The sequence below is a fragment of the Amblyomma mixtum genome, unplaced genomic scaffold (genome assembly GCF_055824585.1).
Source record: "Amblyomma mixtum isolate Tamu unplaced genomic scaffold, ASM5582458v1 scaffold_29, whole genome shotgun sequence".
NCBI lineage: Eukaryota > Metazoa > Arthropoda > Arachnida > Ixodida > Ixodidae > Amblyomma > Amblyomma mixtum.
In genome coordinates, this window is record NW_028317726.1 from 119,068 (window position 1) to 131,481 (window position 12,414).

Consider the following 12,414-nt stretch of genomic DNA (forward strand, 5'->3'; position numbering starts at 1 on the left):
CATCATTATGCAATAGTTGTGACGCGTCGGTAATTAGAAAAAATGGCTGTTACTTCGGTCCTAAAAGAAGCTGGATCACGAATATTGACGATGTGTTCCGGAAGACCATTCCAGTGAACTGCGGCAAAGCGGATGAATTGAATGCAACGGTTTTACCTGAAAGGCGTTGGAAGCTGAGATGGTTGTTTAAACGGCGCGAGGTGCGGTGAGGTTGGGCAAGAGGGAGAGTCGAATGATTAGTGCTATAGACTATCTTGTGAAATAAGCAGACTAGGGCAATTAATCTTCGTGATTGCAAGGTACAAAGAGAGAGTGATAATTTAATGTTTGTGACGCTTGAGTGACGGTCGTAGTTTCTGGAGATGAAACACGCAGCATGATTTTGAACTGATTCAAGGGAAAAGGTCCAGGATGCTTAGCTGTTATTATCTGTATATGAGTGGGCCAGGACAAGTTACATGAAAAATGGACACCGAGGTATTTGTAAGAAGACACCTGAGAGACTAAACTGTTATTGAGTATGTAATTGAACGGAAAGTTAGGTTTTTTGCGGCTGAATGTCATTAACTTGCATTTTTCGGTGTTAAGTGACATTTGCCGTGATGAACACCAAGTGGTTACATGATCGAGGTCCCTTTGAAGTGCAAGATGATCTGCAGGTGATCGGATTTTGCGGTAAATTATGCAGGCATCTGTGAACAAGTGAATGGATGATGTAATGTTGGATGGCAGATTGTTAATGTAAATCAGGAACAGCAATGGGCCCAGGACGCTTCCTTCAGGACCACCAGATAGAACATCGCTAAACGGAGATGAGTGACTGTTAACAACTGTGAACTGTTTGCGAAAAGACAATTTTTTTAGCCACGAGGTTGTTAGCGAGTCTAGGTTGAGGGAAGTAATTTTCCATCTGCTGCCATCTCTGACCATTTCATGCCTAGTTCTGTTTCCAGCTCCAGTATTGCCCGTTATTTTGTTCATCCTGAATGTGTACGGGGTAAGAAATTAAGACTGGATGCGTTGCCAGAAGGGATGGTCATGCCACATTGTCTGCTGTGGTTAAGCTAGTCTGCTTATCTTGAGGAAAGATCATTGACCATGTAACAAGCCTCTTGTTGTTTTTTTATAGGTTCTCTGCCTTGATGAGGCAACTGCAGGAGTAGACGCGGAGACTGATCGTGCCATACAAGAGACTATTCGGAGGACATTCCAAGGAACCACAATCCTGGTGATAGCTCACAGGCAAGGATAGAACATCATTTTTTTCTTGTTTTTCAGTTTATCTCATTTAGCTCTATTAGAACAGCTGACATTCAATAATTCAAGCTCGGAGAGGATGGAAAATTTTTTTCAAATTAGTAGGAGCTTGGATAAACGGGAGCTGTTTTTAATGTACTCTGTGCTGGCGGTATGAAACATTTAGTTCTAGTAAACTGGCAGTTCAAACTAGGCAAGTTCTAATTAACGAGAGTACTGTATTAACAGTGCTCGATAATATTTACAAATGGAACTGCGACGGTGCTAGAGGAGAATCCCCTGGGCTGTATTTTACAAGTTATACAGTCCTGGCATTGTCAAGCTTCTCATGTACCTGTATGTTGTAGACATACATTGCCATGTCATTACCAAATTTCAGTCCTTGTTTGTCAGCAGTGAAGTCAGCATTGCTGTAAAGTTCTTTGAAATTACAGTGGCTTCAGAGCATTTCCAAGCCACCACCATCATCTTGCTCATCTGGCAACTTCATGTTACTGGTTTCTCACCAACAGTTGTGTTATTACTGGTTGAATTTCACTTGAATGCAGAGAACTCAAGAACAGTGTTTAAGAGCTGTGTTAAGAGTAAACAAACTTGGTGCTTCCTTTGAGGGATAAATTGTGTATTTGTGGTATGGGGAGTCCACTTGAAAAGGTTGCTCCCATTTTTTTCTGTATGCATGAAGCGCTTTGTAGTTAAGTGGTAATTAACTGCAATTAATGATCAAGCCAGTGCTGTATCTTTTGCATGCACAGATGGGTTTGTAATTAAGTGTAATTAGGGAGCAAGCAGCTGCACCCGTGATTGTGCATCATTCGTTAAGGTGTGTAAAAAGAAAAAGAAACAACCACCCAATTACCAGAGTGCAGCTTGAATTTCAGAGAGTTTTTAACAGACATGCACACTTTGGAGACACAGCCAACAGAAGTCATTGAAATTCGCATTACACTGTGGTGACTGGAAGTTTTTTGTCATTCTCAGCTCTACTGGGAAATTATTTATTGATTTTCGTTTTTATCTTCCTGTCTCGTTTTAGTGTTCCAACTGTTTTTGTTTGTTTGTTGTTTTTTTTCTTCTGCAGGGTTGAAACTGTTCTAGACTGTGATCAAGTGCTAGTCATGTCCCACGGCAAAGTCGTCGAGTCCGGAACCCCAGAGGAGCTCCTCCGCACCGGAAAGGGCCACTTCCGCACTCTCGTTGAAGCTTCACGCAAGAACGGAGGTGAGATTCTTGTCGAGACTCCAGAGGACGACGACGACGATGTTCCACTGATAGGGTTCTCCGATCCTTAGCAACGTTTGCGTCATACTGATCTAGTGCAGGGTTTATTTAAACAACGAATGCGTTCCTGCGGGCTTCTCGTGGTAGCAGTGCTTGGATAGCAAGCCAGGCCGCACGCAGTGAGAACATGACTGTGATGCGACTTTATGTCCCTGTAATCGAAATACTCGCTCACAGAGATATAATACTGCTTAGAGATTTACTGAAATGTGTGCCAGTGGTGCAAAGCAACAGCATAAGAAGAGAAACTCTGCTAGAATGAACAGATGGCTGAGTAGTGTTGCAGAATATAAGGGCCGCTGGCGGAAGTACTACAATATGCAGTATTGCCACCTTGTATGTAATATACACTTTCGACTATGCGAGTGACGGAAAGGCTGAGCACTAGGCATGTTTTTTTCTAATGAATTTGCAGATGTTTAAAAAACTTATTCCCCAATTCACACTAAAGGTCATGGTGATATGACACAACAGGTGCCAGTAGGCAGTTGTCATTCTCACCACCATGTGTCGCCGGTGTACAGTATAGCTGCAAGCCATTTGTGTTTGTGAAATCACTCTATGCCAGAGAGTAGAGTTGCACCTCCTGTGGAGTGTGGCTTTATGTCTGGACTTGAACTCCAATAATCAGAAAGAACGCTCTTGGCACACTCGTCACGATGCTGGGAGAAAAAAAGTTCAGCAGAGCTAGTTTAATTTAGAATGTGTAAATGCAAAAGACTGTGCGAAACAACTGGGAACACTATTGATTTGCAAGCTTGCTACTTGATTTTGCTGTTCCGCCTTCCATGTGGTTATCCACATTTGTTGTCCGCGTGGTTGCGTCATCACCAGTGTTGGCAAGATACGCTGATGGATGCACTCATGACATAGTAATGGTTTCTGCATGCTTTACGTGTTTATCTTTGGTACTTAGCATGGCCCAGTTGAAAGTGAAGCTAACCATTACTGCTCAATGTTTTAACATCAAAGCTGTGGTTGTGGCTCGCCTTGTGATATATGCAACTATACACTGGCAATTGGTATATCATTTGTCCGCTTTTCTCTCTTTTCCGAATTTTGCTTGCATTTCACATCGCTCATGGAATCATGGCTTTCGAATGTATTTGTCTAGCGGAAAAATCCACAAGACGTGCAAGTCTGCAGATTGTGTTGCCGACCGAGAGAAATGGTGCATCAGAGTTAGTTCGTGTGTGCTTGCCTTAGTTTCATTTAAAGTCCAGTGACCAAAACCACTGCCCCTAGACTCCGGTGTAGGAAAGGCACGAATTCAACAGCTCTGCAAAATTTCCAAAATTCTTGACCACTGCGAACAGCAGAAGCCCTTTTTTGGAACTAGTACTTGTTTCACCAACCTTGACAGAAGTGATGCAACTAGAAACAAGTTTTGAATCTCTAAAGTTTTTTTTTTTTTTTGTGTGTGTGTGTGGAATCTCCAGATTGACTGGAGCCTTTTTAGTTTTCTTAGCAGTTGGAGTGCGTGACTGTGATAGTTCCTAAAGCAACATGATAAAAGTAGCTTCAATGCTCAGTGCTTGCTATGCTTCAGTCATTAGTGCTCCTGTAAGGCTGTCTGTAATGTTCAGTTCAGTGTGCAGAGTTCCTGTGCTAAAAACTTGCTTCTCTTTGTGGTGCTAAGCCTGGGTGCAGGTATATTTTAGCATTTATGGTTTCGTTAACTATTTGTGTAGTTTGCATGCATGGTTGGAATGGTTACTTTGAGTCTCGACTTCTAAAAGGCTCAAGGAGAGTTGTTTTTTCGTTCTTAGTAAAATTAGATTTTTTTAGTTTTTGTGACCTTGCTGGTGTTCATTCAGCAACAAATATGACCTTATTTTTATTTAAAAATGGGAAGTTTTCTTTTCACCACTCACAATGTTGATGATGAAGTTGATCATTGCAGACTTCATTCATGATGGCCGACTGGAAGTGTATAGCAGTGCACTGTAGCCTCCGAGATCCGTGAAAAAAGAATGTGACGAAAACAGCGTGTGGTGGTAACACTGGCATTTTATTTTCTGGCCTCATCAAGCTTATGTAACTTCGCTTTCAGTGAAAACAGCTGCTTTGTCATTACAGCATGGTAACCATATAGGCAAACTTATATTTGTCTCTCTTTAAGGGGGGACACTGGTCTTGAAAAGAAAGTTTTATTAATTTAGTCCCAGTTAAAAAATTTTCAGGGCACATGTATTTTTGTGCGCTGATTCTAGATATGTCATTTAATTTCATGTAAAACAATTCCTTGAGCACTTATGCACTTTTTATGCAAGTATTTTGCGGAGAGTTTTGGAGAAAATTTGCTGCGGGAAACTCGCTGAAACGTATGCCATTGGGTTCTCTTGACACCAAGGAATACAATAAGGGTGAAATTGTCTTCCTGCCTATCATAGAACTTAAGTTATAGAGTTTTGAAGTTGTCGTTTCAGAAATGAGAAGGAAAGTGCGTATTCCTGTTTCTGAAGTGGCAGCTTCAGTACCCTATTACTTAAGTTATATGAGAACCAGGATGATAATTTTACCCTTATTGTATTCCTTGGTGTCAAGAGAACCCAATGGCATACATTTCAACGAGTTTCCTGCCACAAATTTTCTTCAGAACGCTCCGCAAAATACTTGCATAAAAAGTGCACAAGTGCTCAAGGATTGTTTTACATGAAATTAAATGACATACTATTTAGAATCAGCACACAAAAATACATATGCCCTGAAGATTTCGTAACTGTGACTTCATTAATAAAAATTTTTTTTTCAAGACCAGTGTCCCCACTTAAGGCAATCAAATGCTTTACTGGGGTCAGGCAGTAAGCATGCTCAGTGGCATACATAACCTGTAAACATAAGAACTGTGTGAATGTGTGAGCAACATGTATTTTATGCTTAGTTTGGCATTGACGGTACCCTGGAATAAGCTCCAGTTTCCAACATTGTTGCAGGTGCTTTGCACTCCTCAAGAAAGAGAAGCATTGCAGAGGCTAGAGCTAGTGCCGGATAATGAGGGACCAAAATCTTGATTGTTACATGCGGGAGCGGTTTATGACCTAGCACTGCACTGTCATGCAAATGATATTGCTAATTTGCCTTCGATTACCTAGGTCATGTCAGCTGCACTGTTCATACCATAGCACTGCTTTAGCAAGTCGTCAGAGACCAGCTGTTCTAACTGCTATGCATGCTTTAGCTTGAAAGTTCTAAAAAGATCTGTAGTGACTAAGCTTAACTTCGTCCTTGCAAGTTTGCTACACGATTTCTGTATATTGCTGTATTTCCTCCATGTTGTATACGACGCCAATGTTTTTGCAACATTCTCTGATGTGCAAAGCAGCGAGCTCTGCAAATCTTGAGAGCATAGTAGTGCTTTTAAGTTCTTGTGTGCCACTAACCAGGCAACTTCATGAGTTAGCTGAGCTATGATAGCTGCGATAGAACTTTGGAAGTCGCACTTCTGCTCAAAGCAACCCAGGGAAGAAGACTAATAGATGATTAAAAAAAACTTTTACTGCAACCACTGATTGTTGTGGACAGCTGATGTAAGCTAATGAAGCATGCACCCAGCAGTGTTACCTGTCTGTTGTACAAAACTCACTTGCCTGGTCTGCAACATCCGATGCTTCTGAAACTGTACAAATGTTCATGTAGAAATTTGCGCGTGGACATTTTTTTTTTCTTTCAGAGAGTGATCATCAGTGAAGTGTAGGTGTTCATGGAAAGCTTTGAAAATTAGTCATGTACCACGAAATGTGTCGTGAAAACACCCTAATGTTGGGGAAGAAAAGATTGATTTCTGTTGAGATTTTTTTCAAACAAAGATTGCAGATTGTCTTATTTTGATGTTCATCAGGAATCTGTATAGATTTCATCAAGAAATTTGCATTATTTTTCATGTCTGCTACCTGTGGCAGAAATTTTTTTTCTGTACAAATTTTTCTATGCATCCCAAGTGCAACGATTCTTTAGCGACTGCTCGATAAATAAAGGTTATTTACACTGTGGTCACCCAGTAACTTGGCAATTGTGTCAATGGCCGGAGTTTTATTCATGGTCATGGTGTCCAAACTAGTGCCACAATACACAAAACAACTTGTGTATCTTGATGGGAGCATGCTAATTAATGCCGCAGAGTGGAAGTCCGAAACGGAATGCGTCGCAAAGGCATTTGGATATCAACACTGTCAATATACCTGTGACATTACAAATGCCAACCTAACCCCCCCCCCCCCCCCCCCAAAGATAAGGTAAGTAGTTTGCATGAATGCATGAACTGCTCTCCGGATGGTAGTCTTGCAGATGGAACACAGAGCGCTGAACGGTGGCGGCATTTGGCTTCAGCTTGCTGCTAAACCTCTGCTCGGGCAGCTCAACCCAGGTGCTTAAGAATTGTGCTCTAAAAGTGCTTCTATTACGTGAATAAATACAGCACGCTCAGCAGCTGAACACCACATCCCAGCTGCAAGTGTGAATGAGAGTTTACACACACTGCAGAGGTAGCCTCCACGGCTATTCCGCAGTTACCTGCAGATATTTCACTCCCCTAGCAACACATGGCTGTACAGTGCACTATATCGGCTTAGTACAAGTAATGACATGAGAGGACACAATGCCACTACTGAATGCATTTAAGGGGGGACGAGGGTCTTAAATCTAACCTTTTTATTTGTTGCTAGAATCTCATCAAATTTTGCACGCAGATGTGTTTTTCTCTTCTGATTCTAAATATGTCATCATAATTGAGCTGCTAGTCTTAAATCTTACAAAGCCTGGAATGTAATTAGGTAATTTCTTACGTAGCTGTAATGAGCTTTCTCATTGCATTTTTTTGCTTTTAATTGCATGAATTGATAGCCAGAGAGTTCCCATACCCAGTGACATTCTTCGTTTTTCTCTAAAAGCATGTCATCCTGATATACTATCTCGAGAGTAAAAGGTCGCAGTATAGGACACTGCAGCTCGTTAAGCTAATTGTAAATTGCTATTTATACGTGGCCTAAACAAAAAAAGTAAAAATGTCATCAGGTATGGGAATTCACTGGCTATCAGTTCATGTAAACAAAAGCAACAAAATGCAGTGAGAAAGTTCATTAAAGCTGCGTAAGAAATTACCTAATTACACTCTAGAATTTAAGATAACCTTTGATCTAAGACCACCGGCTCAATAGACCCTTTAGAAAATTCAGTCTGGCAACTCGGCAGGCATCATCATCAGCAACTTTCGTCGGCGTCGTGCGCCATATTTTGGGCACCTTTGGCTGGAAGACGCGCAGCTATAGCGCTCTGCACAGCCTTTGCACTAGTTCCCACCTTGTGGCATGTCTGGTTGCGTTTGTGAAAGCGATGGCGGAAAATTTGCAGAGGTCGAGGGACCTGACTGTCATCCCGGGCGGATTTTCGGAAAGGCTTTTGGACTCCTATCGTCCGGCCGCACCTCTCAGCGAAGCTACAAGCCGGTATCACTGCGATCCGTCGACAGTGCGCGTTGCCGTGTTACCCTGCAGGTCGAATCTACTGTCGATAAAGGAGGGCTAACAACACTTGGACCGGACTCGACTACGAGCAGGCGCACTGCAGGGCGAAATGCGTGTGGATCCGGATACGGCCGCTCGATCAGCGATCTAGGCCTAGCGACGACTAGGGCAGTCGGGGACCAGCGCGCAGCTCGTCGCCCGGCGTCGCCGCGGGCGGTGTCGTTGCCGAAAGCTCCACTCTAGCACAGGCATGCTGTCGTTGCTAGAATCTAGCAAGCATCCTTTCTGGTAGCATGGCCGTTTTGTATTTTCTTGTGCGAACGTGAAGTAAGCTGAGCCTGCCGGCCGGCCAGCCTGGATCCCCTGCCGGCGTCATAAAAACGAGCTAATGAGTGTTCTCGACGTAAATAATAAACCCTGTGATAGGGAAATGAGAAAATATATCATTTTTCTGGGTCATTGGTCAATACCGAGTTGCTGGTAAAAGTGACAACTGTGGTACGAGCGAATTTGTTGCGAGAACCGCCTCGAAGCTGCCGCTGGCCCGACGCTGGGGACCGGCTCGACTTGCGCCCGCTAGCTCCGCTGCTGAAGGCGCCGTAGAAATTGATGATACTTTTATTTTATTGTGAGATGATGCTGTTAACAGTAAAACGGAGTGAAGAATAGGCCTTCAATTATAGCGCAGGCGACTTCCGAAGCGCCGGCCCCTGCCGCTTCGATGTGAAGCAGGCTATAGGCCTAGCGACGACCACGGCAGACAGGCAGCCGCAGAGCTCTTCGCCCGGAGCGCCTGCGAGCGGTGCCGTTGCCCAAAGCTCGCAACATCAGCTGGCATGCTTTGTCGCCGCTCGAGTATAGCTGGCAGTCTTTCTGATAACAAGGCGATGCCGTCTTTTCTTGCAATATTTGTACACCAAGCCAAGCAGCGCTCAGGCACTGCTGTGCTGCGGCGAAGTGCGACACCGGTTGTCGGCGGAGCTTGGGTAGAGCGGCGCAGCAGTGCTTGCCGCTGCGTGTGTCCCTGCTTGCTGCGGTGTGGCAGTTCGGAAGCGGCGCGACGGACGTGTTGCCGGACATGTGCCTCCTGCCTTAGCCAGAGTGCACAGGCCCTGACCGAACGAAAACACACAGCTGCTGCTGCTGCACTCCGCCTATGTCGCCGTCGTTTGCTGCATGTTCGCAACGGAGAGAACGACGGCGCTCCTCGCCGCGCCGCATCGTCGTGCTCTTTTTCGCGCACACGGAACTCTCTATGAATGGACGTGGATGCTTGAAAATCCAAAACAAGCGCGTTTGAGCTACGTTTTGATTTTGTGACGCGCCGAAACAGTCGCCAGCATCGGAATGCATGTCCTCGAGTGCGCCGAAGGTGGCACCTTTAGGTCTCTTCGATTTGGCTTGCACTGGCTGTGCTAGTTCTGCAGCGGTGCCAAGCGGTCACGTGAGCGTGCAGCGCCAGTTCATTAAGTGCAGATACAGCCCGTACACTAGCGCGCACCGGCCATTGGCAAAACGAAGGCGCAAGTGCAGCCGCGCCATGCTGCCAGTGGACACGGCATTGGTGCAGTTCTTCTGCAGCGGCAGCACTCTTCGTGCGAGCAAGTCATCGCCTACGCCAGTCGTACACTGACTGCTGCGGAGCAGAACTACACGATAACTGAGCAAGAGTGCCTCGCTGTTGTCTGGGCCATTCAGAAATTTCGCCCTTATTTGTACGGCCGCCAGTTCACAGTTGTCACTGACCATCATGCCCTGTGCTGGTTGTCCTCGCAGAAAAACTTGTCCGGCCGCCTCGGCCGCTGGATTCTCCGTCTCCAGGAATATGACTTTACCGTCACCTATAAATCGGGCAAGAAACACCAGGACGCCGATGCGCTATCTCGTTGTCCCCTCGCCCAAACCCAACCACCGCATCCGCAACCCGTGTCCTCCGCATCCTCAAACTGCCAAACTACCCCTTCGACGGCTATTTCAACCTTGACCGCCGCACCCATTGACTTGATGCCAGCTCCCAGTCTTGGCGATCTCGCCTCAGCGCAGCGGGCCGACCCTTACTGCCGGACTCTTATCGACCGTCTGAGCGGTGCTACGCGGCCACCGAATGCCCGCCTACGTCGCCAACTTAACTCTTTCAAGCTAGTCGACAACATCCTTCTTTGGCACAATTACAGCCCCTTCGGTGACTCATGGGTGCCTGTCGTACCCCGTTCTCTTCGCCGAGAAGTTTTGCAGGCCTTTCATGATGACCCCCCGGCTGGCCACTTAGGCTTTCAGAAAACTTATGACCGCATCAAGCGCCGTTTCTTTTGGCCTGGCCTCTCAACCGCTGTTGGAAAATATATTGCGTCTTGCATCTCTTGCCAACGTCGTAAACGGAGCACGTCTGCCCCTGCGGGCCTTCTACAGCCTCTCCCCTGTCCTTTCTCCCCTTTTGAAGTCGTTGGGATTGACCTCTACGGTCCCTTACCATTAACACCAACGGGGAACCGTTGGATTGTCACTGCCATCGACCACTTAACTAGATACGCTGAAACGGCCCCTGTTCCTTCCGGCTCTGCTTCAGAGATCGCCCACTTCTTCCTGAACGCCATCCTTCTGCGCCATGGCGCTCCTCGTGTCCTTATTAGTGATCGCGGCAAGTCCTTCCTCTCCAGCATCCTTGCCGAAGTTCTTCACGCCTCCAGAACCGTGCACAAAACCTCTTCAGCTTATCACCCTCAGACCAATGGGCTCACAGAGCGCTTTCATCGCACGCTGTCCGATATGCTAGCCACCTACATCCAGCCCGATCACACCAACTGGGACACCATGCTTCCCTTCGTTACCTTTGCATACAATAGTGCCGTGCAAAGAACCACCAACTTCTCCCCATTCTTCCTTGTGTATGGACGTCAACCTACCTTCACCCTCGAAGCGTCTTTCTTCTCCGCCCCCTCAACCTCTTCCAGACTCTCTCACGAACAGTTTACTTCTCGTCTTACCTACTGCCGTGCCATCGCCCGCCTGAATACCGACGCCTCCCAAGCCTCCCGGAAAAACACCTATGATCTCTCCCACCGTGCCATATTTTTTCACCCTGGTGATGAGGTACTGCTGTGGACTCCAGTGCGTACCCCGGGATTGTGTGAAAAATTTTTGAGCCGTTATATTGGTCCGTATACTGTACTCGAACAAACGTCCCCGGTGAACTATCGCGTTGCCCCTGTTCATCCTGTTAATGATCGTCGTTGCCGAGGTGCCGAGATTGTTCATGTTTCCCGCCTCAAACCCTTTGCCCGTCGCCCTACTGTGTTCTAATCTGCGCCCGAGCCGGTCGCTTTCGTACGCGAGGGGAGAAAGTGTAAGCACAACATGCGACCTTCGTCTTCATCTGTACATATCCATCATCATCGATCATCTTCTTCTTCGAAGGGTTGGTCGCCATACTTGCGGGTGCCATTAAAGCTCGCTCCATCCTGCGCTCTGTCTCCTGTCTCACAATATCATTTATTTTAATGTGAAAACGAACAGGTCACGGACGAGAAGAAATAAGCATGCAGCTACTCCATGCGCTCCGTGCTCTGGAAACACAGCTTGTTTCCGTGCGCGTCTCTTCGCCGCGCTGGCTGCAGAAACGCACACAGCAGCATGCCGGCATCGCGACTATAGCTTGGTGCAGATAGCCAATGTCAAGGAACATGGCTAGGACACAGAAACAAAATTTCGCTTGTTGTGGCTTCGCCGGGCGCGCGTACTTTTCAATCTGGCCCGAGCGCATACCGGCAGGCGTATGCCCAAGTAATGGCGGAGGCACCGCGGTTTGCGCACCACACACGAGATGGCGCTGAATTTTCTAAAGGGTCTATTATGACTACATTTTCGGAATCAGAAAACGCATCTGTGTGCAAAATTTCTTGATATTCTAGCCACAAATAAAAAGCTTAGTTTTAAGACCCTCGTGCCCCCTTAAGCCAAGAAGGCCATTTGTACCAGTCTCAAGACATGCCGAGGATGCAACCGCATCTCTGCTTTCCGAGCTCTAGTTGCAATTTTGAAAATTGAAAACTGGTTTTTGGAAAGCAATGGCACAGTAATTGTCTCACATCTCAGTGGACACCGGAATCGCTCAGTAAGGGAAGGGAGGAAGGCCGGAGTGAAAGAAGAGACTCCATTAGAGGGCTCCAGAATAATTTCAACCGCCTAGGGCATAGAGTTTCTTACTATTACCTAGAGAGAAAGCTGGCGGCGCTGCACTTCAGCCACCATGGACGCCCAAAGCATCATGGGCCGGTGAGCTACTTGTTGCGGCACAGTCGTAGTTTTTCGAAAACATGGAGTGGCACTACTAACATGTTCCATTCCGAAAACTCTGTCCGTGTGTGCGCAGACGACTTTCGCGCGAACGAGGTGTGCAAAAGCCATAGTAATGAAA

At 46.2% G+C, this 12,414-nt stretch overlaps 1 protein-coding gene across 2 annotated transcripts in view; it reads left to right on the forward strand.

Annotated features, from left to right (window-relative positions):
* Positions 1–4,328, forward strand: part of LOC149324465 (ATP-binding cassette sub-family C member 10-like) — a 39,899-nt gene extending 35,571 nt beyond the window's left edge. For both annotated transcript variants that reach the window (XM_089565496.1, XM_089565497.1), the window contains exons 19-20: positions 1,130–1,242; positions 2,339–4,328. In XM_089565496.1, coding sequence (XP_089421622.1) covers positions 1,130–1,242; positions 2,339–2,549 — 324 coding nt within the window. In that variant the 3' untranslated portion in view covers positions 2,550–4,328. The remainder of the gene's footprint in view (positions 1–1,129; positions 1,243–2,338) is intronic.
* Positions 4,329–12,414: the final 8,086 nt, after the last annotated feature.